Source organism: Echiichthys vipera (assembly GCF_963691815.1).
Source record: "Echiichthys vipera genome assembly, chromosome: 19".
NCBI classification, from domain to species: Eukaryota; Metazoa; Chordata; class Actinopteri; order Perciformes; family Trachinidae; genus Echiichthys; species Echiichthys vipera.
In genome coordinates, this window is record NC_139844.1 from 24,979,422 (window position 1) to 25,007,150 (window position 27,729).

General features: G+C 48.9%; 1 protein-coding gene across 5 annotated transcripts; it reads left to right on the top strand.

Annotated features, from left to right (window-relative positions):
• On the top strand, positions 1-27,571 carry LOC310961777 (homeobox-containing protein 1-like). Of its 5 annotated transcripts, none has more exons than XM_083934001.1 (10): positions 1-117; positions 3,427-4,110; positions 9,519-9,604; positions 11,442-11,552; positions 14,692-14,845; positions 15,079-15,161; positions 16,271-16,366; positions 17,525-17,619; positions 18,832-18,915; positions 21,350-27,571. In XM_083934001.1, exons 2-10 carry the CDS (start codon positions 3,434-3,436, stop codon positions 21,491-21,493), a joined length of 1,530 nt encoding a protein of 509 aa, XP_083790127.1. In that variant the 5' UTR covers positions 1-117; positions 3,427-3,433; the 3' UTR covers positions 21,494-27,571. The 5 variants fall into 5 exon arrangements, with proteins under 5 accessions (XP_083790127.1, XP_083790129.1, XP_083790130.1 ...); XM_083934003.1 differs by having other exon boundaries at positions 17,528-17,619; XM_083934002.1 differs by having other exon boundaries at positions 11-117; positions 3,430-4,110.
• The last annotated feature ends 158 nt before the right edge of the window (positions 27,572-27,729 follow it).

Genomic DNA, 27,729 nt, shown 5'->3' on the forward strand with positions numbered 1-27,729 from the left:
TCGGACGGGGCACCGGAGCCATTACGCATCTGCGTCCGACTGCAGGGAAACACGGCACACGGCGGCTCTTCGGTCCAGTTTGGGAGTTAAATGGTTCAGTGGACGATTTAAACTGAGGTGAGTCGCGTACTTTGCTCTCTGCGGCTGAAAGTGATGTTATTAATATCAAAGGAGAGCGGCTAACGGCGGCTAGGATCCGCGGCGGCGTGGCTAGCGTGTTATGCTAATCACCGCACAACCACACGGCTGCACACACACAAATAGACCCCCGTGGAGTCGCCCCCACCACGGGCTGTTGTCGGTGTCAACTCAGCCGGGAATGGGTGCAGGTTAAAGGCTGGCAGGTCGGCTAATGTGACGCTACGCCGGGTACCGTCCGTGCGCCACGGGAACATGGCTAACGTTAGCTTTTGGGCAAAAGGGCGTGAGAGCTGGCATCAGCGGGGGTTTGTCTGCAGCGCAGAGGCGACCGAGCGGCGGGTGTGTGCACCCCCTCTCTCCCTGCAAAACAAACACACATGGATGGGAAAGAGACCCCGCAGACTGGGGTCAGTGCCGGGACCCTTCAGGGGAAAGTGCCCTGCAAAAGAAACCGGTTGGGTTATCTGATGCATCACGCGTGTGTGAGAAGGAAAGCACCTTTTCCTCCTTTGCCGGGCCTCAAACGTGCACACACAGGTCCTGTACACATGCATTAATGTGGAGATGTCAGAGCGAGAGGGTTGAAGAGGGCTCAAGGGCACTTCAGCAGTGCCCAAGGGCCGGAATGCCCCCTCTCCAGCCATCAATCCACCCTTCTCTCTTGGTCCATGTGTGGGCTTGAACCCGTGACCCTTCGGTTCCCAAGCCGAGTCCCTGTGGACTGAGCCGCTGTGATTTTCCTTCTGTTGTGAGCTTTAAGAGTTCTTGCACTTTGTTGGAGGATTGAATCCGTGAGGGATGGGCGTACAGAGGAGGTTTGATTTACCACGCGTTAAAGGCAACTTCAGGTCTTTACGTCCCGAATAATGTGGAGGGGGAACAGGGACGCACACGAATCAAATGATACCAAGAGAAGGGGAGAAGGAGTCCAGGACCAGGAGTTTTAAAACAGTAAATCAGGTTTTTTTTTGTTACCTTGAGCGTATTAAGCAAAAAAGACACAGCTGTAAGAACACACGACTACACACAGCGGGCATCAAACGCAGAGTGGCAGAGGGGGCCACCGCCAATCACCTCCTCCTTTTAAAGGCGCCGCTCATTGGCTGGAATTGATGCCAGTCTAGGCGACCAGGTGGGGAGGGGCGGGACCTACACAAGCCCCGCCCACAGAGAGAGACTTCCTGTTTGATCCAAACAGGAAGCTCGGTCAGCGTCAGTTCTCTGAGTGTCCACTAGGGGCAGGTTTCATAACAGAGCAGTTTCTCATTGAGCCCCATGTTAAACAGGCCGTTTACACAGCATCATTAAACCTGTTTAAGGACAAAAGAACATTCTAGTCTGTGTGTTTAGCTCAGATCTCCATGACAACACTGAGGGGGGGACCGATAAGCAGAATGGATGCAGCAATGACTGCAGGGGCCAAGTGTGTTTCAATCAGTTAAGGGCGCACTCCCACTGTCCATCTGTACCGTGCCCAAGCACGTTCCACGGCTAAAGTCTGGTTCCTTTGACCAGTGTGAGTGCAACCGTACCGCGTCTAGGAGCGGCACGCTTGCCATCCACGGCCCGTTTGGGAGAAGTGGGCTTTAGTAAAGCACGTTTGCACGTGTACGAGCACGAGCGTGCGCACGTGTACGAGCACGAGGCCAACGGCGGTTCTGAGGTCATTTCCTGTGCGCCTGTTGGGACGTAGAAAAAAGAAGGAGGGACCATGCGCGGACATTTCAAACAATGGCGGTGAAAGGTTCACGTTGGTGTGATGCGGAGGTGGAGTGTTTACTGCAGATTTGGTCGATGAAAAGATTCAAAAACAGTCGACAAGACGCACAAAAACTCTGAGGTCTACGGAAAGATCTGGAAACAAAGCCACGCATCGCCATGACGTCATCAATGCGTGTGACGTGTTACGGCGTGATGACGTATAGGCAGCAAGAAGCATTCTCCGAGGCCCAGGTAGTGTGAGTACAAACGGGCCTGGAGGGGGGGACAAGGACCCTAAAGCACGGGGCACGGGACGGACGCACAGTGGGAGTGCGCCTTAAACCAACTCGAGCCTTGAATAGCTAACTTTGTAAATACTTCCCCAGGACGGCGAATGAAACACAGTCAGTGCCTCTGCTAAAGAGCACAGAACCTCTCAGAGCGTTGAAGTACTTGTCCGTGCATCCTGTCGCACGTTAAAAACTCAACTTAAAGCAACATTCCTGCGTCGCTCGCACCTCTGGGATGTGACGGGGTTTGCAGTGTAACCGTGCCCGACAATGATTTACAGCTTTAGGAGCCTTCCTTTATGAATTCTTAATGATAACTGGAGAAACTAGTTAATGTTCTATCCGGCGAGCTCCTGTGGTACGGTCGTAATGTGTTTCACTGCCCGCTCAAAGTGACTTTCCCCCGCCTGCGCCTGAAATGCTCCTTTCCTCTCTAAAGCTGGCTGTTACAGACCTCTAAAGGCTCAAATCCACCACGGTCACATATTAGTTTCCTTCACGGCGACTTCAAAACGCCGCAGACACACTCGTTTTCTTCCTCCTATCCTCCAACACAGACGTAGGACAATGCCAGTGACCCCTTTTAAAGCGTTTATCATATCGCCATAGGTCGGGCTGGCACGGGAGATGGAAAATCTGCCGCAGTCTGATTCCAGTTGCATTGATTTTGAGCGCGGCAAATTGCTTATGAAAAAGCATACGGCGTGGGCGGTGTGCAGAGCCGGGGAGATATTACAGCTCTTAAAGAATGGCAGGCACAATGTTAAGATAGCATCAGCTGTCAAGGTGACTCTGGCACTCTGCGTGTGTTGCCTGCTGGTTCCCAAAAATAGCTGATTTTTATGCCCGGCCCCTCCCTCCCTCCCTCTCTTTCACACTCTATCTCTCGCTCTTGTCTTCCTTTTCCCTTATTTGCTGCCTCTTTATTTCCTTCTTGCTGTTTTTCTCCCCTCTCTCGTTCCACTTCACCCCTCTAACGCTCTCCTCCACTTCCTCTTTTTCTGCTTTACTCCTCCTTTTCCCATCATTCTCGTCTTTCTCTCCGTCTGCAACTGCGTTTCCTCTTCACTCTTTTCCCACTTAATCCTCTCGCTGCCTCCACCGTCCCTCCCTCCGTCTCATTTTTGCCTGACTTTCCTCCCCTCGCCTCATTTTCTCCATCTCTCTTTCTCTTCTTGCTTCCTCCCCTAGATCTCCAACATCCACCTACTTGCCCCCCCCTCCCCCCTCCCCTTTGCATTTCCTGTTTCCTCTCCCTCCGTCTCACAACCTGTCTGTCTTGTCTCTCATCCAGCAGCAGGATGTCTGAGTTCAGCGAGGAGCCGCGCTTCACTATCGAGCAGATAGATCTGCTGCAGCGGCTGCGGCGCACCGGCATGAACAAGCAGGAGATCCTGCACGCGCTCGAAACTCTGGACCGGCTGGACCGGGAGCACGGCGACAAGTTTGGCCGCCGCACCTCTTCCTCCTCTTCCTCCTCGTCCTGCTACGGAGTAGGCGGGGCAAACGGCTGCACCAACAACTCTGCCTCTAATACAACTACATCATTCAACACTAACAACACTGCCTCGGCAACCACCACCTCTTCTGTGACGTGCAACGGCAACAACAACAGCAGCGGCGGCGAGGGCGGCACCGGCGACCACTCCGCGCCCGCCGCCTCCTCCTCCACGACCTCCAAAATCTCCACCGCCACGCAGACGCAGTTCGGCAGCGGAGGGGGACTCTCGCCGTCTCCTAGTAACAGCTACGATACCTCCCCGCCTCCGGGCCCGCCGCCGCCTTCCGCCATCCTGCCCTCGCCGGTCTCACTGGTGGCGCTGTCACAGAACGGCCGGGATAGCCTAGCCGCCACGCCCAACGGGAAGCTGTCTCCTCCAAGGTACCCGGTGAACAGTGCGGCCGCAGCACGAGCATTTGGGTTTGAAGCCACGGAGGAGGACCTGGACATCGACGACAAAGTGGAGGAGCTGATGAGGTCAGTAACAACAGAGGTGACATAAAGTTTACACCCAACTTTAGTTTGACGCTGCGAAGAAGTGGACGGTTTATTAACAGTAAGCAAGTTATGGTGATGTAGACCAGATATCCTCCGAGAGGGTGGTGTGTTATTATAGCAACTTTGTTCAAAAGTGTTGTTTTTTCTGCTTTGACAAAATCAGGTCGCACTCACACTGTCCATCCGTACCGTGCCCAAACAGGTTTACGGCTAAAGTCTGGTTCCTTTGACCAGTGTGAGTGCAACCGTACCGCGCCTAGGAGCGGCACGCTTACCGTCCATGGCCCGTCTGAGAGAGGTGGGCTTTAGTAAAGCGCGTTTGCACGTGTACGAGCACGAGGCCTACGGCGGTTCTGAGGTCATTTCCTGTGCGCCTGTTGGGACATAGAAAAAAGAAGGAGGGACCATGCGCGGACATTTCAAACAATGGCGGTGAAAGGTTCACGTTGGTGTGATGCAGAGGTGGAGTGTTTACTGCAGATTTGGTCGATGAAAAGATTCAAAAACAGTCGACAAGACGCACAAAAACTCCGAGGTCTACGGAAAGATCTGGAAACAAAGCCACGCATCGCCATGACGTCATCAATGCGTGTGACGTGTTACGGCGTGATGACGTATAGGCAGCAAGAAGCATTCTCCGAGGCCCAGGTAGTGTGAGTACAAACGGGCCTGGAGGGGGGGACAAGGACCCTAAAGCACGGGGCACGGTGCGGAAGGACAGTGTGAGGGCGCCCTCAGTGTCCTCTACTGTAGGTAACACACTGACTACGGCTGAGTCCTTTATACAACCACGCTTCATAACATCCAAACTATCCTTTTAAGGCTTCTCTTCTATCCTTCTTCTGTAATTTCATCTTGAACCCTGAAGGCTCGAACAGCATTTGCCACAGAATACTTCCCCTTTGTGCAATAACATCATTATTTATAATCTCAACAAGAACAAACACCTTTATGCCCGATATACAGCGTCACAGGATGTACAGCACCAGAGTGTGGACGAGCACACTTTTGACTGGTACTGCACATCCTTATGAACTGTACAGCACTTGTACACTTGTAGTACACGCTGTACAGGGGAAGCGTACTTGAGTGTCACGGGGTCCTGCTGTGCTTAAAGTGAGGACAAGGCAGGAGATTTGAACAGAAAGTCCCTGTTCCAGCACTTCACCTTCTCTGTTTCTTCTTTATTAATTCAGCTGTGATACGAGCTGTCAGTGACCGTGCTCATTGGCTGCACAATAGAAATAAAGCGCTATTCATTAATGGTTAATAAACTGAACTCACAAGCTCATAAGTTCTGTACTCAAAGCAACCAGACGAGATTGACATTCAGTCATTTGACCTCACAGAACACAGGAGTTGCCGGTCTACCGCCGCCTCACTCGGTTGGTTTGTTTGTGTTATTTGGTCTTTTAAAGCGACAGGAACCAACAAACCAACCAATGTAGGCAACAGTAGATCGAGCTGCTGCATGTTCTGTAAGACAGAATGACTGTTTGTGTCAATGGCTTTGACAAGAGAATAGATAACGACTTCAGTCCCCCCTACCCAAACTTAGGGCGCACTCACACTGTCCTTCCGCACCGCGCCAAAACAGGTTTTTCAGGTCAAGCCTGGTTCCTGTGACCAGTGTGAGTGCAACCACTCCGCGCATAACTGCGGCCAGCTGACCGTCCACGGCCCGTTTGGGAGAGGTGGACTTTAGTAAAGCACGTTTGCATGTGCACGAGCACGAGCGTGCGCACGTGTACGAGCACGAGGCCTACGGCGGTTCTGAGGTCATTTCCTGTGCGCCTGTTGGGACGTAGAAAAAAGAAGGAGGGACCATGCGCGGACATTTCAAACAATGGCGGTGAAAGGTTCACGTTGGTGTGATGCGGAGGTGGAGTGTTTACTGCAGATTTGGTCGATGAAAAGATTCAAAAACAGTCGACAAGACGCACAAAAACTCCGAGGTCTACGGAAAGATCTGGAAACAAAGCCACGCATCGCCATGATGTCATCAATGCGTGTGACGTGTTACGGCGTGATGACGTATAGGCAGCAAGAAGCATTCTCCGAGGCCCAGGTAGTGTGAGTACAAACGGGCCTGGAGGGGGGGACAAGGACCCTAAAGCACGGGGCACGGGACGGAGGCACAGTGGGAGTGCGCCCTTAAACAGCGCTGTTTAATTCAGGGTAAAGCTGTGAAAATATTCTAAATATAGTGTGTAATCAAACAACATACCTCACACATCCTCACATCACATACAATAACATGAATTAGGTGCAGTAGTAACTAACTAACGGTGGTTGTGATGAGGATATTCATGCGGCAACAAACTGAGTTTCTATCAGAAGCCTCTTTCACACATGCACTGCGAAGCTGAACTCATCTACACAATAACGAGCGGGGCCGTATGTGAGAACGCAAACATCCGATTCAGTCGGACAGGACATCAAACGGAGTTCAGTCATACACAGAGCGGCTGATCTCTCTCTGGTGTGTAAATACAGCCGCGTAGCCTCAGAGCTGATCGGGGTGTTTCTATTATGCATCAGTCCAACAGTGGAGCACAACGAACCTCCGATGGTGAAGAAGAAGAAGGGCGATTAACGCAAGACCGCAGCGAAAGTGTCTAACTGGAGGGATGACAGGACGCAGGGACTTGTGTCAGTGAGGACGGACGCTTAAATCATCAGACGAAGTCAAAGAACGGCGAGAGACTCTGTCGTTTATGAGCAAATTAAGAAGTGGCTGCGTCAGCGAGGTGTGATCCGCGTCACGCCCCCCCCCCCCCCCCTGAACGCTCTTCCCAGGCGCCCCCTCCTCTCGCGCCGACACCACGCGGAGTCTTTCCAGTAAGTGAGAACGCGAGAATCTGCAGTTGTGTGTCGCATGTGTGAGAGAGAAACTCCTCCTCCTGTGTGAAAAGGGTTCGAGTGGAAAGGCCGGGCTGTTGTTCTGAAGATCTTTCCCTGGAGCCGTTCACTGAAGTGTTTAAGGTACAAAGAACGATAACATCCGGCGTCATATCAAACAACAAACCATTCTGTTCTTTGGCACTTTCACTGTTCGTAGCCCGTGTGTTCGGCTGCGTTCAAACTGCAGTTCCCAGTGACCTGGATCTGATGTGTCCTCTCATGTCTGACACACATCTGATTCTTTTAACAGTGTGAGCAGCACACGTCACACTGAATCTGACATTTTAAATCAGAATTAGGACACTTCTTAACATGCTACTGCATCGGATACGCATCATTTTTTTTAATAGGACTGCAATCTGAACAGCCAGGCGTTTAATGTGACTTTGACGTCGTTCTGAGCACTGTTTTGGAAATGAATGATGAATAAAGTTGATTGAAATAAAAGTCACAGGAACAGAATCAAAACAAAGATGGAGGACAGCAGAGAAGCAGGCGGACAGTGGAGGGAGAGGGAAGTTTACACCTCATTAGTGTTTGGGGGGACACTTCAGTGACACTTCAGTGACACTTAAGTCCTAAAACACCGGTTGCCGTTGCCGTGTTCGCTTCCGTAAACACCGTTTGTGTCGTGATGTCATCGATGATCAGCTGCTCATGCGGGTCACTCCAGGAGCGTGAGCTGTTCTCACAGTAATCTGTAGACGGGACACATTTAAAGACCGGATGTGAACAGACGAACAAAAACTCAGATTTGAGCAATAAATCGGAATTACGGATTAAGACCTGCAGCATGAACGGAGCCTCAACCACCTCCTTTCCTCTTCTCAGCTCTTTCCAGAGTCCTCTCCTCCTGCACCAACACTGAACAGTCGGATTAAGAGCAGACGCCAGAGCTCGGGCTCTGTCCTCGGCACGTCACTGGCTCTCCCGTTGCTCATTCACGCTGCCTCTGTGTTACATTACACGTCCTGTTTAGACAGCCCAAGAAGTTAAGTAGCGCTCGAAAGCCCTCGTCCCCTCCGCCCTCGTCCCCTCCGCCCTCGTCCCCTCCGCCCTCGCCCCCTCCGCCCTCGTCCCCTCCGCCCTCGTCCCCTCCGCCCTCATCCCCTCCGCCCTCGTCCCCTCCGCCCGCAGGACTCTCCAGCACCTCGCTCGGCAGAGCTGCAGGGGCATGACACGCCGTCGCAGCCTGTCAACCGCCCCACGGTGCCCTTCGGATCTTCCCTCTCTTTTAAGTGCACATCTCCGTCTCTGCAGGGGTTCGGCCTTTGAGTTGGCATCCGACCACACATCTCCCCACCTCCTCCCTCCTCCTCCCTCCTCCCTCCTCCCTCTCCACCTCCCACTCTCCCTCGCTCTTGTACAGCAGCTTGCGCTACATTGATTCACTGGTGTCGATACAAGCAGCTTTTTTTTTTGGAGCTCTAATTTTAGCCGCGCTGCGAGAGGCAGGCGTGGAGGATATCGACGCTGGATGTCAAGAGTCGTGACGCATTTTCATTTTAGAAATATGCCGACGGGGCACTCAGGACTTTGAGGCGCTCTCCGTTTTGACTGTGGGAATCAGGGACAGTGACGGGTTCAAAGGATGCTGCGATCGTACGGTTGAAGCACCAGTGCTGGTAAAGTTTGGCGGGCGAAACACTGGAAATGACTTCCTGTAAAAGACAAAAGTCAGTAAACGCACCAACACCACATATTTGACAGGTGTTCACAATCTCTAGGAATTATCTCTCTATGAGGAATTAAACCAAGACAGACACAAGAGTGTGTGCGTGTGTGTGTGATGTTGTGTGTGTGTGTGTGTGTGTGTGTGTGTATGCATGTGTGTGTGTGTGTGTGTGTGTAGGGGAGGGGACTGGGCTCAAAGCCAGTAAGTAGGGTGGGAACACCGTGTGACTGCACATGTTCACTCACCAGCCTCCATTCCCGCAAGTCTGTGCACGTTTTCTCCCCCCACCCCCCCCCCCCGGAGGACGAAGACGGTGGAAGCATGTTCGGCAAACACATTTAGAAAAACACGTAGATTAGTAGATTGTGTCTGGGTTCATTGAAATTCACAGCGCTTCTCTTCTGTTGTATGAAACGTTGATGAAGTGGGAGCCACACAAGAAAAGAACAATACACCGATAATCATCAAAATGGACGTTTAGATTAAAATGGAGCCTCGCTTTTCTATGGATTCTCCTTTAAATGGGTTTAATAGAGAATCACATGTTTGAGTAGCTGACGTGAATCAGTTAATATACAATATATCAAATGAATGTCTGATGTAAAGGACCACCGAGTCAACAACAAGAGCACACAACATGGAAGCTTTTGCTGTTGATTCTTTGTATTTATACATAAATCTCCCCTCACTAAGTGTGTTTTTGGAAATGTTTCCTTATGTAAAACAGCAGTAGGGCTGTTCACATGGAGCTGCTGACAGTGTATTAAGTGGTGTCGCTGTGTGTGTGTGTGTGTGTGTGTGTCTGCAGGAGGGACAGCAGCATGGTGAAGGAGGAGATCAAAGCGTTCCTGGGGAACAGGAGGATCTCTCAGGCAGTGGTGGCACAAGTGACCGGTGAGTAACAGTACGGACTCTCACACTGCTCTTCACGTCTGTCATACTGTCATTTCTGTCCACCGTGTACATTTAAGCGATGCAAAGAGCATCAGAGCGGGGCTTCTTATACATAAAAGAGATCAAATGTCATCTGTGCTTCGACGGTTTGGCCTTAAACTGCTTCCCTGACTGTGTCATTGATCTTCTACTGATGTATTTAGACCTCTACTACACATTTACTACAGTTTAACTTCAAACCCCAACAACAATATGACGCTAGAATCCGTTAAAGTTGTTGTTTACTTTAAAGTAAAGGCTCATTTATGCTCTACGTTGTCCGTAAATGGAGACGTACGCTATCTACGTCATAACATCATAAACGTCACGGCCCTCATGCTTTCATGCGTCCTGAGCAAAACATCCTCTAGACTCGTTCAGATGGAAAAGTTCCTCCAATAAAGTTTGAAAAAACAAACAAACATGGCGGCGATGGAGGAGAGAAACATCCTGAGTCAAAATGGCGGCAGCGTTGCAGACGGCGGTGGTCTGTGAGACACTAAAGACTTTCCAGAGTGTGGACGGAGAATTCCACACGTTGGTCTGACAGATGAGACAAAGTGACGACCGACGTCTCTTTCAGTGTTTCAGGACGTCCGTCGGGGCTCCGATGACTCGCTCGCTCCTGATATTCACGCCACTTTTTTGTGTCCGGTGCTCGACACTGCCCCCACGGTTTCAGGTGGTACTGCAGCGTTTGCTCCGTTCCTGTACGCATCCGTGAGCTTTCAGGATACGGACAGAAATAGGGAGGAGACGGACGCAGAGGACGCACAGAAGGCTGCGTCTGTGTATGTATGCGTCTCTAACGTAGAGCAGAAACGAGCCGTAGCGTTGTTTAACACATGGACGCACTCGCAGGATGTTGTGGCATCACAGGTAGAAACTTTGGACGTCAAAGGGAGTTCAGAAGGAGTAGACATCGTGTGTCTGACAGCTTAACCTTTGAAATTAACAATATTTATATATCTATCTATTTTGGATATGTTTTCTAACCTAGATGCCATTTTCAAAGCTTTGCCATAACCAAACATTGCTCCCTGACAGCAGCTACGTACAAAGTGTCTGTTAAACCTGAATGAATGAAACATTTGACGTTTTATTGAAATCATTTAGTCGATAATGTCTCTGTGCATGAATCATACGCAGCAGTGCATTCAGATGTTTCTGTCATGGATGGATGGGTGTCTATTTCAAAGTCTGGAAACTTAACTTTGACTGTTTCTGAGATACGTACGGGTCCTGTTTGTGCATGTGTGTGTATGTGCGTGTGCCTGTGTGTGTGTGGGTCCTGTTCGTGCATATGTGTGTGTGCGTGGGTCCTGTTTGTGCATGTGTGTGTGTGTATGTGCGTGTGCCTGTGTGTGTGTGGGTCCTGTTCGTGCATATGTGTGTGTGCGTGGGTCCTGTTTGTGCGTGTGTGTGTGTATGTGCGTGTGCCTGTGTGTGTGTGTGGGTCCTGTTTGTGCATATGTGTGTGTGCGTGGGTCCTGTTTGTGCATGTGTGCCTGTGTGTGTGTGTGGGTCCTGTTTGTGCATGTGTGTGTGTGTGTGTGTGTGTGTTTCAGGCTGCCTATGTAATGTGTATGTTTCACAGTATATCGAGCAGTCAGGAGAGAAGAGTTAAAGTGCCAGGCAGAATTTCTGTGTGTGCAGTTTGTGTGAGAGACAAGTGACGGGCGAAGAAACGGCTTCTGAGGTTGAGGAGAAACCCCGAATTCTCCCAAGTGTTGTCTACAAATTGTGCTGGGTCTTGATGCGAAACGCTCTTGTTATTCCATGTCCGGCTGCTTTCCAGGCATCAGCCAGAGCAGGATCTCCCATTGGCTGCTGCAGCACGGCTCCGACCTGAGCGAGCAGAAGAAGAGGGCCTTCTACCGCTGGTACACGCTGGAGAAGACCACACCAGGTACAGTGGAGTCCTTCCCGCCCGTGCTCGGCTCACTCCTGACTCTGGTGTGTATTCGTACGGCTTATTGAAGAGCTGTGCTTAGAGATTAGAGGGAGGAAGAGAGGCGCGGCACGGGCAAACAAACACTTGTCCGTTGTCCAACTCTGCAGTCATCGAGGCCATGACTGAAAGTAGTTTCATTAAGTCACTCTGAAAAGTTGAGGAGGTAAAAGTCGTAGTTTGTAAAGATAGCTGAAAAGTTTGTCTCTCTGATCGCAGCAGGAGGCGAGTCCAAACAAAGGAAGCACAGTGGGAAACGCCGCTGCCAGCAGTTCCTTGATCAGCTGTTAATGAGATAGGTCGAAGTCGAGAGCATCTTGCGGTGTGTGTGGCGCACTGAGATTAGATACACACTATACGATGCCTTAATTGAATGTGTTAGCGGGAGCGTCCTGGAGTGTGATATGAAGGAGGCTGGGGGAAGATAAGGTTGTGTCAGCGGGGTCGTACTTGTATTTTGGGTTCTAACAGAATATGTTTAAGTCGGGGTCGGCGATGGGACGATATTAGACCGAGGATCAGAACGAGCTGATGAGCAGAGAGATCGTAGTATCGTCTTTAGGGCACGTTCTATCACTGCTGTTCTCTGCACAGACAGAGACAGACCGCCTCATGCACCACCCTAAAGACACACCGATCAACCAATCACAGCGAACTACAGGCACTGACGGGGATTTCTCACCCCCATCTGTTTTCATTCAGAGAGGAGAGAGAAGTCATGGTCTCGGTCTTGTCTCTGTCTTGTTGATAATTGTTCCAGGTTGTTACTTCTAAGTCTTCAGGGAGTCAAGTCTCAGAGCAACCAAGTCTCACTTTCTCCTTTTTGTAACTGAAGTCCAGTTGAAGTCTTGAGTCTAATGCTCTGAGAGCTTCTTGCACTTTAGTCCTACTTATTCAAACTCAGTCAAGTAAAAACAAAGTGCAGACACAAAAATCAGCCGTCATTTTGTCTCCATCAAGAAGTTTGAATGTTCATTTTGTTCCTGTGCAGAAAGACACTCAGTCAAAAGACGAGTCTGTCGTCTCACACGACCTTAAATACACACTTCACTGCAAATGGTTAAGAGCAGAAATAACATGCTGGTATCAGTTCCCAACTGTGCACGTGAATATGTGCGCGGTCATATATGTATGCACGCGCCGGATCAACCTATAGCCAGGCAGCAGGCATCCCCACGCCTCGTCCTCTGCGGCATGTGCCTTGGTGGAGCCCTGCCAACAAAGACAGCAATGGAACCTGCTCTGTGCTATTTATGGAGAGGCTGAGGCCGGCCCAGCTCGGCCCAGCTCGGCCCAGCCCCGCGCACGCTCCCATCACAGCCGCAGAGAAAACTGATGGCCCGTGCACGCAGTCCTGAGAACCTGCTCTCTTGCTGAGCGACCCAGTTAGGCGTCGTTCATAACGCCAGTGTCAGATGAGGTAAAGATACTGACCCCATGATACATCGACGCTGTTCGCTGTGATGCGCCTCGTTTAATGACTTTCAGTGCAAATTAGAGCTTTTGTGTGGTTTCCTTTTGTGCCGTGCTCATGAGTGGAGATGAGGCAGCGCGGCCTTCGTCAGCACTATTCAGCAGATAATCAGGATATATTGTGAGTTTTGCAGAAGGCGACGTGCGCTCTCACAGACATGTTCTTGAAGGGTTGGGCTCTCTGCTGTGGTGTGGTGTGGTGAGCTCAGTTCAGCCGTCAAAACAGCCACGACACACGTTATGGCTCCTGTTTTTAACCAGCACAGGGATTTATTTAGCCTATTTCTCTCCCATCAGCCGATGACCGATACGGACCGTCGATTCTCTTGAGCCGATATTTGGAGCTGATACTGAAATATTTTTTTTGCTGTTTTACATAAGGTTTTTTTGGGCAGTTTTTTGAGCCTCTATTACACAGGACGGACAGGAAATGGGGTTTAGTGTTTATTGAGGATCCACATTAGCGGACGCACAAACGCCAGGCTCGTCTTCCTGGGGTCCATTTCCAAAAGGTCAACAATAAAACAACAATTCACAGATTTAATCACAATAAAGAGAAAGAAAAGAAACAGAAAATTATCAAAACAACATAAAAGGTTAACTCTTAAGTCTGAAAAGTGACTTTACACGTGTCTTAAAAGCGTCTTTACTCGGAATAGTCCTAATATTTAAAAGAATAAAAAGAACTTTATACAACAGTGAAAGAGAGGGGGAGACATGCAGCTAGGGCCGCAGGTCGGAGTCGAACCTGCGGCCTGCTTTGAGGACCTTCAGCCTCTTTACACGGGGCGACTGCTCTAACCACTGTTCCACCGACCGCCGTCGAATTTTCCTCCCTCAAATGAAATCATAAAAACGACACAAAGATTCAATTCAATTCAATGTTATTTAAAGTGCCAAACCATAACAACAGTTATCTCAGGACTCTTCACAGAGCAGGTAAAGACCACACTCTATGACTTATTTATGATTTACAGAGACCCAACAATTCCCCCGTAGAGTACGGTGGCGTTGAAAACCTTCACTATAACAGACAGGAACGTCAGACAGACCCAGCTCTGTGGAGGACGCACATCTGTCTGCACCGGAGAGAGGAAGAGAAGGAGAGAGAGAGAGAAAAGACGGACAGATGGACAGAGAGAGACAAAGACAGAGACAGAGACACTTCCAGTAACTATAATAATATCTATAGTAATGTGAATATGACTTATTAATACAGCAGAGCAGTAGAAACAAGCACAGCTAAGGTTAAAGATTATAACAGCAGCAGGAAGCGTCATGCAGGACCACGGCAGCAGGCACCACCACGCAGATGAAAGATGAAAACAAATGTAACGAATCTCAATGTAAAAAACATTTATTGAACTAAAAAAGGCGTCTCCAGCAACACGGAGCTGCCTGCGGACGCCCGTCTGTGACTAATGCAGGAAAAAACAATCGGCGAACGCAGCCGCCCGCATCGCCCGATGTTTGTGTTTTTTAGGTGCATCGGTACCGGCCGATGCACCTAAAAAAAGCCTACATCGGGCGATAATGGCGGTCGATCACTGCTGCAGACTGTATGTTCTAAAGACCACCATCTTCAGTGTTAACTCACCAGAGATTGCGCCCCCGCCCGCTCCAGGTGCCACCCTGAACATGCGGCCTGCTCCGTTACCTCTGGAGGAAATGGAGTGGAGGCAAACCCCGCCCCCCATCACCACTGCCCCCGGGACCTTCCGGCTGCGTCGAGGAAGTCGCTTCACTTGGAGAAAAGAGTGCCTGGCTGTGATGGAGAGGTGAGCGGGGGGGTGGGGTGGACACAGGAGGAAGAGCAGTAGACTGAAGGTGATAAATGGGAGCCTGGTTCATAACTCTCCCTTATTTCCACCTGGAGTTGAGGAAACGCTGCAGCCGGTCCAAGCACACGTCACACATTCTCAATATTGGCTCGGTCTTATCTCCCGTTTGTTGACTTTGTCCTTGTGTGGTGAAATGAATTGAATCACTGTGACTCTTCTGCTATTTATAGCTACTTCAACGACAACCAGTACCCAGACGAGGCCAAGCGGGAGGAGATCGCAAACGCCTGCAACGCTGTTATTCAGAAGCCAGGTAAACCGCAGGAGCCAGGCGTGTGTGTACCTGTGCCAACGCGTCGTCATGTTCGTCATGTCAAATCAAATCAAATCAACCTTTATTGATACGGCGCTTTTCATAGAGAAAAGTAACGCATAGTGCCGAGTTACAGAGACGTACAGAAAAAGAGAAACATCAAATAAAATCAGGAGAGGAAAGTTAAAAGAACCCTTCCCCCCCCACAGTCACGCACAGAAACACACACACATATGTATACGTTCATACACACATTCACACACAGCCACGCTGACACACACACACACACACACACACTCACACCTACACCAACATTAGCTGTCACTACAGAGACATGGCCGGGCAGCGAGACCTTAAGTACAGAGGAGGCTAGAGGAAACTGCCTTTGGGGGGGGCCGACCACACCGGGAGAGATCCCAGTCCAAGGTCACAGGGAGCACCGCCACAGAGACCCCCCCAACCCGGGCAGACTGGAGCCTCCGCACCAAGGTGCAGAGCCCTCTAGTCGTCTGGCCCCGCAGCCAGACCAGAGACAACTCCCAGTCCTTTAGGCCCCCTGAGGACACACTGGAGACTAAAAACTGTTGCCTGAAACAATAAAGGGATAAAATATGGAGGCTAAAAACATGAACTAGAACATAAAAGCATAATCCATGTGTCATGGATAATGCCGTCATTTGCTCAGTATGTTATGCAAATACTGTGAATATGACCACGAACACCGTCCCGGTCAGTGCAGCCTTTGGAACCAGCCGTGCATCTTTACGCACGCAGCCGACTCGATTACTTGATAAGTTGATTTTTTTTCTGCAACAATTGAGTAAAATGTGAATATTTGCTGGTGCTCTTATGTGGCGATGGCCATTTTGGTTCTTGGACTCGATCTGAGTTTTACAAGCGTAACATCTGCGTCACATCTGTCGTGTGATCTGCTCCTTATGCTTTGGAACAAGACGTTCTTTCCTTTCAACAGATATTTAACCATCGTCAGTTATGAAACAACTCACAGCTCGAGGGAACGGGGCCCTGAATGACATAAAAAGATCATAATTAGCTGGCGAACGAGCCGTGATGATGTGAGGGATGAGATTTGCGTGTGTCTGTTTCAGGGAAGAAGCTGTCGGATCTGGAGAGGGTCACCTCCCTGAAAGTTTACAACTGGTTCGCCAACCGCCGCAAAGAGATCAAGAGACGGGCCAACATTGGTAACGTGTCTCTGGGAGGGGCCGCACATGTCCGCTGAGACGTTTGATTCCATCCATTTCTGTTAACACGACTATTGCAACGTCTTTCTGATGTACAGCTCTCTACCCAGCTGTTCAGTCGTGACTTAACACCCTTTCAAAATAAGATTTCTGGGTCCAAACGCTTCGTTGTAACAAAACAGACACAACGGCAGAACATGTGAACAATGACGATCACCTCTTTGGTCAGTTAGACTCTTTTTCATCCATAAGAAAGAGTTTAAACGACAATTATGTTGTTTTTAATCTCAGATCTGTTCAAACAACAGGGAACACGACACTGCTGCGTTGTAGAAACACGAGGCTTGGACCCAGAAATCCTATTTTGAAAGGGTGTTAGGAAATGATTTAACAGCCGGACAGCGGTGATTCCCAACCTTTTTAAGTTTTAACATCACATCCCGTCAAATTAATGTTGGATGTCGTCGTTAATGATATAAAAGTGTCTATTCTTACGATATTTCCTTTTCATATACAGTAGTTTAAATGTCCATGTTAAGGTTGGTTTGCAGTGAGCACTCCTGCCACTTGGTGTAGCAGAATTTTGACATTTAAACCATTTATCCATTACATTTAACTGTCCTGGTATAAAGAAACACCGTATGCATACAGTGTGACTGTGGAGTGGAGCTGAAACTGAAGTCATACTATCCACACTACCTACGTTTAGCTAACTAATCCAACCATGTATCCCTTACCTTTAGCTAACTCTTAATCCATTTGTTTGGCCACTTCTTAGCGACCTATTTAAACAAATTTTCACGCTCTAAATTGCAACACACGTGTTCAGTTGTTACAACTGACACAATGAGTCAATATAACTTTATTAAGGACACCTGTGTGTTAAACCTGTCACAACTGTTCTGCTATCAAGTCTATTTTTACGATACAACAGTTTGTTGGCTGTGTCTCTGTCGTTGACGTGATCATTCAATGATTGATTCTGAGGTGTGGAGGTAGAATAAGTGGCAGAGCTGTTGTATTGATTTGCATTTTACATTTCTACTCCACCATCTTTCCATGTACCCCTGGTTGGGAATCACTGTATCACTGCTCTGTTAGTCTGTAATATCATCAGAGCTCCATCGTGAATCTAATGATCCATTCTCTTCCTCCAAGAAGCCACAATCCTGGAGAGTCATGGGATAGATGTGCAGAGTCCAGGGGGACACTCCAACAGCGACGACATCGATGGGAACGACTTCTCCGAGCAGGTAGAGAGGGATGAAGGTTCCCCAAAGACGCATGAACCCCATTTATGGTCCAGACAGTTCTGTCAACTACCGCTCAGATTCAAGACGGGGGTCACTGCTCCGTGTGTCACAGCTTCATGACTTCATCTTGTGTTGTACTGGGTCGGATCTTTGGTTGTTCATTTGTATATTTTTCTTTGTTTTTATGGTTCAGCCTCTTGCCAACCATTCATCCAAGGCTCACTCTGTTCCTGGACAGCAGTCATTAGTTGAGTTTCCCTCTCTTTGGTTAAAGTGTTAATAAGTGAAATCAGCAGTTTGTGGTGTGTGTCGGGAGTTGGACCCTGTGGCCACAGTGGCACTAAGTCTACTGTTCTCAAATCCACACAGATAACAAGAACATTTGAATGCTGTTTCCCTTCAGATGAGCTCTGAAAACATATTTCCCCAAATATAGAAAGTTATTTTGTTCACAAAACGGTTCATTAAGTAAAGCTCGCTTTCTTCTCATGTTTCCTGTAACTAGTAACAATGTTTTGACCCAAGGGTCCTAATGAACTATAGAAGTTAGGGCGCACTCACACTGTCCATCCGTCCCGTGCCCAAACAGGTTTCACGGGTAAAGTCTAGTTCCTTTGACCAGTGTGAGGAGCGGTACGCTTGCCGTCCACGGCCCGTTTGGGAGTGGTGGGCTTTAGTAAAGCACGTTTGCACATTTACGAGCACGAGCGTGCGCACGTGTACGAGCACGAGGCCTACGGCGGTTCTGAAGTCATTTCCTGTGTGTCTGTTGGGACGTAGAAAAAAGAAGGAGGGACCATGCGCGGACATTTAAAACAATGGCGGTGAAAGGTTCACGTTGGTGTGATGCGGAGGTGGAGTGTTTACTGCAGATTTGGTCGATGAAAAGATTCAAAAACAGTCGACAAGACGCACAAAAACTCCGAGGTCTACGGAAAGATCTGGAAGCAAAGCCACGCATCGCCATGACGTCATCAATGCGTGTGACGTGTTACGGCGTGATGACGTATAGGCAGCAAGAAGCATTCTCCGAGGCCCAGGTAGTGTGAGTACAAACGGGCCTGGAGGGGGGGACAAGGACCCTAAAGCACGGGGCACGGGACGGAGGCACAGTGGGAGGGCGCCCTTAGAGTATTTAGAATTATATCTCTGGTTAAATTTGAGGTTGTTCCTAATGGTTTCTATCTAAATGGCTTCCTTTGTTCCCTTCAGGCATGTGACCTGCCCTATTTTGACAAGAGACCTCTCAGCCGCCCCTTTGGCCTTTACCGCCTGGAGCCCACCTCGCCAACACAGGTACACCCACTCCCAAACGTGCCAGTGTGTTTACCAACACTTGGACCTGGTTCTCTTTAACCTGGGTCGTGTTTTCTCAGGTTTTGCCGTCATGCCGAGCCGATCCGCATTTTAACAATCATGTTTCAGCTCGGTCCCAAAAGAGGGCGAGGGAAACTCCCAATCAAATCGCACACAGGGTCAGAGAGCTCCCTGCTCCACAGTTACACTCTGATTGCATGTCTTTAAATAGCTTGGACCAGTCCCAGCCTGGTCCTGGTCCTGGTCCCAGCCTGGTCCTGGTCCTGGTCCTGGTCCTGGTCAGATGCGTACATGAACTGATGAAGCCTCTTGGATGAGAGGTGAAACGTCTTCCTGACAAACAACCAGTCCAGTTGTTTTTGACTGAAATTGCTTTGAGGATAACGACGACCTGGACGAATGAGAACATTCACAGGCGTCTTTAAATAGCCGTCAGAATACAGTAATCAGGCTGCACGTCACTTAAAGTTGATTTGATGTCATTCTCTGACTCCTGTGACCTCAGTTTTAATCATCTGGAGCTCAAAACTAGAGAACAGAGTATTAATACTTCGTCTTAAATATGTTCTAGGTGGTTAGATAAGTTATATAATGCTAAAAGACCGAGGCTAGAGCTGCAGGGACTGTTTAGCTGCTTAGCTGACTGCAATATTTGTTTCCCCGCGGACATCGCAGACGGGTGAACTACGAAGCGCTGGACGTCCTCAGGGTTTCTTTGGACCCGGATCGACAAAAACCAAACTCACAATCAGAGTTACACGGTTCCCGAAGCTTACTCTAGAGTAACTTTGTTAAGCCAGGGTTTCTGCTTTAGGTTCAGTGAGCGTTCTGATAAAAAAGGGCGTGTGTCGCGTCATTTGACCCTTTGGATCAAGTCCAACCTGCTTTATTTGATATTTCAGGGAATGCACAGGTGTAACACGCCACACTGGACATAATCCCATAACCTTTAGTGAATAACCACGCACATCCCATGGGAGACGAACCCCACAGGCTGAACTACTGCAGACTGACGCCCTGCCTCCACTCTCCCACCGTGTCACAGAGCTGGAGGTTTACCTTCACCTCAAACACTCTGAGAGGCTGAAGAGCTCTGAAACGTCACCAACACACTGAGCAGTGAGTCGAGCGCAGCTGCAACTCTGCAGATATACGCACACCGTATTTGTCTCAGAGTTTGGGCCTCACCACCAACTGCATGAGAATATGAAGAAGAGTGAAACAGACGCACGGAGCAACACTAAGGTCACGGCTTCTTTGTGTCACATCACCAACATCAGGTCCAACAGGACGATCCAACAGTGACGAGCCTCTGATGAACCTGAGTCTCTCATAGAGGAAGAAGCTGCTCGGAGCTTTAAGGAGCCGATCCAACACCAAAGTCTGGGTCTGAGCTCTGAGTCTTAGCTGAAAACCTCCTCTAGACCCGGTTTGGTTGAAAGCATCAGTTACTATGGTGATACAGCGATGATGTGCTAACAGAGCGACTTTCGTGTCAGAGCTGACCCGGGCTTTGAGCGCAACACACCTCGCTAACCCACTAATCCAGCTTCGTAGTTCACCCACTGGAGAAAAGGATTTAAGGATGAGGAGCCGGGGTTCCTGTAGAGCAGGGGTCTGCAACCCGCGGCTCCGGGGACGCATGCAGCTCTTGGGCGCCCTTTCCGTGGCTTCCTGCAGCTTTGCCAAAAAATAAAATGTAAATAAATAACATAGGGTTTTTTTGTTTTGTTTGTTACAAAGGAGACAATCGTTCAAAGGGAACACCCGTTCTCTTGGAGTTCAAGGTGATTTTTAAAAAATAATATTATGTGGAACTAAAATATGCGTCACATCCTTCGTCTACGGCGCGGCGCCTTTCCCTGCCCGCGGCTAATCTGGAGTTTCCTCGTATAATGGCGGCTCCCTATTTGCTTGATATGCGGTGAGAAATTAGCGAACAACATTTGTTATAACAGGTAATAATAGGAATAAAATGTCATTCTATAATCTCAGAAATGCAACAAACTATATATATTTTTTGTATTCATCATATAACTCTTTATAAGCTGAGACATCAAATATTTTTTGCGGCTCCAGACAAATTTTAATTGGTGGAAGAAGAGGCAAAATGGCTCTTTTGATGGTAAAGGTTGCAGACCCCTGCTGTAGAGTAAACGTCCCCAAATTCAGTAAAGAGCAGAACTTTACCCGTAACTCTGATAGCGTCCAGTTAGCCCGGTTAGCCGCTCGCTGAAGGGGTTTAGAGAACAGTCGGTCAGCATGACGGCAAAAGCAGGAAAAATGAGCTCTGTCTCCAAAAGTACAATGCCCTTCTGTTCCTCTCCTGAACTGCACACATTCTGAATCCCCTCTTGCTGTCTCACCTCTTGACCACGGTCCTCAGTCTCCCCACTTTCCCTTCCTGTCTCAGGACGACAGCGCGGCGCACAGCGAGCACCAGGACCCCATCTCTCTGGCCGTGGAGATGGCCGCCGTCAACCACACCATCCTGGCCCTGTCCAGAACCGGAGGGGTCCCCAACGACATCAAGACGGAGTCCCTGGAGGACGAATGAACTGCACGGGCAAAACGGGACGCAGGGAGCAGAAGGGAGAAACGACGAGAGACGAGAGGGGGAAAGGGAAGGAGGAGAGAAACGGGGAGCTCAAAAAAAAAGAGGAAGAGAGAGAGACCAGAATAACGCCACTTAGTAAACCTCCTGAATCTGTCCCTCAGCCAGCTGTTCCTCCCGTCTCAGCCTCCCTCCTCCACTCCCCTCCTCCTGCAAAGTCAATGTAAACAGTAACTACCCCCCCACCTCCACCCCCACCCAACGTATTGACACAGCTGGCGGCAACGTGTCACCGTGCGTCCTCTGATCTCTCTTAAAATGATCCACGGAAAGAAGGAAAGGGGCCAAATCCAGGCCTTTTAACTTCCCCGCCCTCGTCTGGGGTCCGCGTCTCCCCTCTCCTCCCCGAGTACTCTCTCTCCTCACAGGATACCTCTTCTCTTCCCTCTCCTCTTCCTTATTCCCCCTTGTCCTTCCCTCTTTTCCAGCCTGGTCGTCTGAGCCGACCCTCAGTCTATCTCACCTCAGCGTCAACCTCAAAAAAACAATAACACCTGTACTGTATATATAATATATATATATATATATATATATATGGTTCTCAGTCACACTCTACCTACCTACCTACATACCCCTCGACACTCACCCCTCATCCATGGAGAGGAGCAGCCTCCAGCCGGTGTCTGGGGACAGACGGACGGTGAGAGTTTCCTTCCCCTCCTCCGTGGCGCCGAGGCGGTCCGAGAGGAGAGCGTCAGCGGGCGGAACGGTCCAGTCACCGTCTTGTATCCTCTGTAGTTGTCGTTCCTCAGTGGAGGGGCTTTTTGCTTTCCTACAGTAGAGCCGCCGTTGGATGGAAACCTCTAAAAAGAAGCAGCCTTAATTTCCCTTTTTGCAGTAAACAGCAGGTTTTAAAGTTCTTTCCGTGACGAGAACCAACGACGAACTCTTCAGTATGCATAAAACACGCCAGAGTTAAGGTTACGGTTCATGTCCAACAGCTTTTAGCCCCCCCCCCCGCTGGTTTTTAGCCTAACCCGGCGACCTTTGGTATTTATCTCTTGTGAAGTACTCGAGCGACGAGGATCAGTGTAGGGTCGATGTGATAATCAAGCAGACTTGAGCTCTCTAACAAGGGGAAGTGCGCTCTGTTTTAAATGTCATCCATGCCAAAGGAAAAGATGCTCGGAGCAAAACGGCCAAGAGGCTAAGACTGCTCCCAAAACGGCGTTCACGTTCATCCAAAGTGATTTCTACGTCGCGCGTATTCGTCCCACTCAGTGAAGCCTCCCGAGCCGGCGTGCCGTCGACGTGTGCGTGACACTACAGCAGGCCTGTGTCGCTAAAGAAAGGTATTAGCAGGCAGACATTTAATGATAAAACACCCCTAAGCTATTTACTACTTGTTCTGTGACGCAGCCTCTTTATAATAGCCTAAAGAATGTGCTTTTTTTTTGTTTTTTAAATATCAGTGGTGTCAGATTAGACTAAACCCACACTGGCAACCGTTAAGAATATGTGAACTCTCATCTTATATAGCCTCAAAGGTAAAGAGCACCACTTTGAAGGGAATCAAAGACATTTAAAGTGGTGACGTGGAAAGAATTTCCCACTTTGTTTCGCCCGCGGGTGCAACTTTCCCAAAACCATCACGGAGATCACGGCTGCGTTCCTTAAAGGTACAGGACGTCTGGGAGCTGTTCGCTAAGACCGATATACAAGAGCGGGATTCACCTTTTTGCCAAGAGTCACATGCGAAAGATCGATGCGGCCCTCGTGTGTACGCTTAATACCGACCTGGAGCCTGGAGACGGTTAGCTTAGCATGAACACTGGCTCTGTCCAAAGGTAAAACGTCTCTAAAGCTCACTAATTAACCCGTCATGTTCCACCGTATTGAAGCCATACTGACACTGAAGCTGTGGTTTTGCAGATGGTTACGTGCTGAAACGGTTTCTCGGTCACACTGACTTCCTTTGCCCCTTTTTATACTTTTCACAGGTGACGACGTGTCAGTTAGAGAGTATTTGGGAGTCTTGGACAGAGCCAGACCATCTGTTCGCTCCACCTTCCAGTCCGTCTCCTCCCTGTAGCTTCGTACGTAGCGTTCAGACCAGGCGCAAAGTGCCAAAAAAACTGCAGTTCCTCCAACGACCACTCGAGGCTCGCTCCAGGAGCGTGGCGGCGACTTGGAGGCGACGAAACCGGAACTTAGGGGTGGGCGATGGGACGATATGAGATGGTTAAGGATCAGAACGTGTTGGCGATCGTAGTATCGTCCTTAGGGCACATTCTATCACTGCTGTTCTCTGCTCTGCACGGACGCATCAGAGTTTTTTAAACCTCATCCAAATCCCACTATTGGCTAGTCCGCCTCATGCACCACCCTAAAGACGCCGATCCACCAATCACAGCGAACTACAGGCAGGGACGGGGATGTCTCATCCTCATCTGTTTGATTCAGAGAGTAGAGGGAAAACGTAACTACTGTGTCCTATCTGCATGCGAGCGTCAGACTCTCGCGTTGCATGGACGCTGTCTGTCCAAACTTATTCGTAGAGTTTGTGGAACAAGCTGTAAAATATGAGCCTAAAAAACATCAGATGGTGACACAACAAACCTTTGCAACCACATAAAGAGACAGAAACCTGAACAGTGTGCTGAGAGGGAAACAGCGAGGAGTCCAGTCCAGACACACCGCAGCAGCAGAGGAAACAGGCGCTTTACGAAGCTCTGTGTTAAACGTCCGTTGGCATAAGTTTGCAAAACTGCACAAACTGATTCAGCCTGTTCAGAAAGCGTCTTTGACCTAAAAAGCTTTTATTTTAGGGCGAAGTTTTTACATAGGGAATGATTTGGTTGCACTGTTCAGTAACTTTCAAAATTATTTTAAAAATTAATGCAGAAAAACGTGTTGAAATTGTGATTTAACTGTAAAAAATCATGTTACATTTTTGCCACATCGCCGCCTCTACTGGAAATGCACGTTTGCTGATTGCTGCGGCACAATTAGGCATCAGCTCCGTCCACCCACACCGCGCTTCACATCCAACCCACGTGAGACTTCACCTACAGGTGGCGTAGCCGTGGCTGCAGCTCCGCGTAGCTTCACATCATCTCTTCAGAGACCGTCGGGTGACGCCACAGAGACCGCCTCTGTATTTTATTTAGGGCCAAAACAGGTTTTTCGGGTCAAGCCTAGTGCGTTTGACCAGTGTGAGTGCAACCGCTCCACGCTTAACTGCGGCCAGCTGGCCGTCCACGACCCGTTTGGGAGGGGTGGGCTTTAGTAAAGCACGTTTGCACATGTACGAGCACGAGCGTGCGCACGTGTACGAGCACGAGCACGAGGCCTACGGCGGTTCTGAGGTCATTTCCTGTGCGCCTGTTGGGACGTAGAAAAAAGAAGGAGGGACCATGCGCGGACATTTCAAACAATGGCGGTGAAAGGTTCACGTTGGTGTGATGCGGAGGTGGAGTGTTTACTGCAGATTTGGTCGATGAAAAGATTCAAAAACAGTCGACAAGACGCACAAAAACTCAGAGGTCTACGGAAAGATCTGGAAACAAAGCCACGCATCGCCATGACCTCATCAATGCGTGTGACGTGTTACGGCGTGATGACGTATAGGCAGCAAGAAGCATTCTCCGAGGCCCAGGTAGTGTGAGTACAAACGGGCCTGGAGGGGGGGACAAGGACCCTAAAGCAGTGGGAGTGCGCCCTGAAGGTCTGCACCTCAGACGTCCCACCGAGCGCCGTCGATCTTCTCGTCTAAGTCCCGGCATGAAAGCGAATAAGCTTGTTTCTGTAAATGTCAGAGTATCGCGTCGGAGGAACGGCTGCTTTCCGTGATGGTTTTGGAGAAATGGGACAATATTCTACAAAGCAGGTTTCAACAAGTCAAACACGTTAAAGAGTCAAAACGTCAAACACGGACATCAGTGATGTCTCTATACATGATCTGGAGTCTGTACCCTGCCTGTAGAAGAGCTCCCGCCCCGGGCTCTAGTCTAGTAAAGCTCTATTTAAACCTCTGGCTTCTGTGTGTGTGAAGCTGTGAACACAGCGACTCAGCACTGGGAGCTGTGTTTCAATAAGAAAGGGTCGAAAAACAAAAAAACAATATGTATTTATACTCATTTTTTTATGGTAATGTACAAAAAAAAGAATGACGTGTTTTGAAATGAGACATGCTTTTACTGTTAACTTAATCAATCATGCCTTTTAACCTCTCCTCACTTCTTTTCCCACCATCAGTGAAACTGTGTTTGTTTGTTTGGACTGAAGCTTTTTGGTGAAAGATGAAAAATGATGCACCTTATTTGAAACGAGAAGCTTAAAGTGTAACCTCCCCTCCCCGGAGCCGCCCTTTTCAAACGGCAAACGTCCCGTAAACTACTTAAAAGGTCGTCCTAAACCACAGCCCCGGTGTGGCCGCGCCAAACTCCATAGAGACAAACAGTATTTTAACGTTGCTGCACTCAAAACGTGCTCGGAGAAATAGTTACTTTTGTTACGTGAATGGTTCATTTGTAATGAAATACTTCAGCCACTCGTCCCTGTCGGGGTCTCGGGGGGGCTGGAGCCGATCCCAGCTGACATCGGGCGTGAGGCGGGGTCCACCCTGGACAGGACGCCAGTCTATCACAGGACACATAGAGACGAACAGAGACAGACAACCATTCACACCTACGGGTGATTTAGAGTCATCAATGAACCCAACACCTGCACGTCTTTGGACTGTGGGAGGAAACCGGAGAACCCGGAGAAAACCCACGCAGACACAGGGACAACATATCATTTAATTAATTTTCCTTTGTTATAAAAAAAATATTTTAGTTTTTAACATAATACCATCATCATCTACCACCGTGATTTTAATAAGACAAAAGAAGTGAAATCATTTTCAGTGTATTCATAGAAATATGTCATTTAAACAGCCCTAAGGTGCTGGAAAAGCTTGAAAATGGACCTTTAAAGTGCTTGAATTTGACCCCTGGAGGAGCACATACTGACTTTTAGAATTGACTCACAGTATTCACTACAGAGCGTAAAGTGTTTCTTGATAAAACAGTCATCAGGGTTCGTACGGGCGCTCCAGAACGTTAAAATGTATCCGCAACAAATAGTTTTAGAATAGAAATATAATTTAGCGTCTTATGCTTCTGTTATAACAAACCAATTAAGTTGTTTTTTTAACATTAAACCATCATCATCTACCACCGTGATTTTAATAAGACAAGAAAAGTGAAATCATTTCCAGGTGATTCATAGAAATATGTAATTTACACAGCTGTGAGGGGCTGGAAAAGCTTGAAAACTGACCTTGAAAGTACTTGAAAGTGCTTGAATTTGACCCCGGAGAGGTGTCTGACCCCTGTATTTAATGAACAGGACAAAGGTTTTGTTCTATGGAGTTTGGTGTGACGTTCCCTCCCCACACTAAGATCATTGTACGCGGCACAGAGTGCATTTGGAGATTTTCTCCCCACGAGACGCTTTGAAATGAGTCGCCCTCAGTGCGTGAGGACGACGCCGTGACCCAGTTACTAAGAACACGTTTGAATCCAGCAGTACTCTTTACGCGAGCGCTCGAGCTCCACAGAAACGTTCATGGGGCGGAAGAAAGAACCCTCAGGTGCTCAAGGAACAAGGAACGGATCCGTCTTTATAACACACCGCCATGTGAAACAGGCTGTCCCCAAACACCCCCCCACCCCGCGGTGTCGTGCGTACTCCAGCGGCAGTGCTCACGCTGAAGGGTCGTCCTCTCGCGGTGTGTCAGGGTCAACGTGTCTACATGTCCTTCTGTGTCCCCCCCAGTGAACGCCACCACCCGCTCCATCCCAACATCGCTCTGAAGAAGAGGACTGAACGCTGTTCATCTCCAAACCTGTTCTGTTCAAATTTACTGTATTGCCCATTTCAGAATTTAGTGCCTTTTTTGGACAGTAGACTGTTCTGTAATTAAGATGTAGTATATATACATTTTTTTGTACAGTTCCTTTGTTCATTTTTTTAACTTGTGTTTATTTTAGTATGATATATATATAAATATATATATAATGTACAAGAGAATAAAGCTATATCAATGAGACTCTTGCTGGTAACGTGTTCTGTTAGCCTAGCTCCCGGGCGATGGTGCTAATGTTGCTAATTCAGTAAACGTCAGCCAGATGGATGCATGTCCCTCCCCCTAGCGTCACATACATGCCCTTTTTTGGTCAGAGGAAATGAGG

Bases quoted from the DNA above. Each gene is read 5' to 3' on its own strand.
- LOC310961777 (XM_083934001.1), top strand. From the start codon at position 3,434: ATGTCTGAGTTCAGCGAGGAGCCGCGCTTCACTATCGAGCAGATAGAT. The intron at 11,553-14,691 runs GTACAGTGGAGT...CGCCCGCTCCAG, and splicing joins GCTGGAGAAGACCACACCAG to GTGCCACCCTGAACATGCGG. The intron at 15,162-16,270 runs GTAAACCGCAGG...TGTCTGTTTCAG, and splicing joins CGCTGTTATTCAGAAGCCAG to GGAAGAAGCTGTCGGATCTG.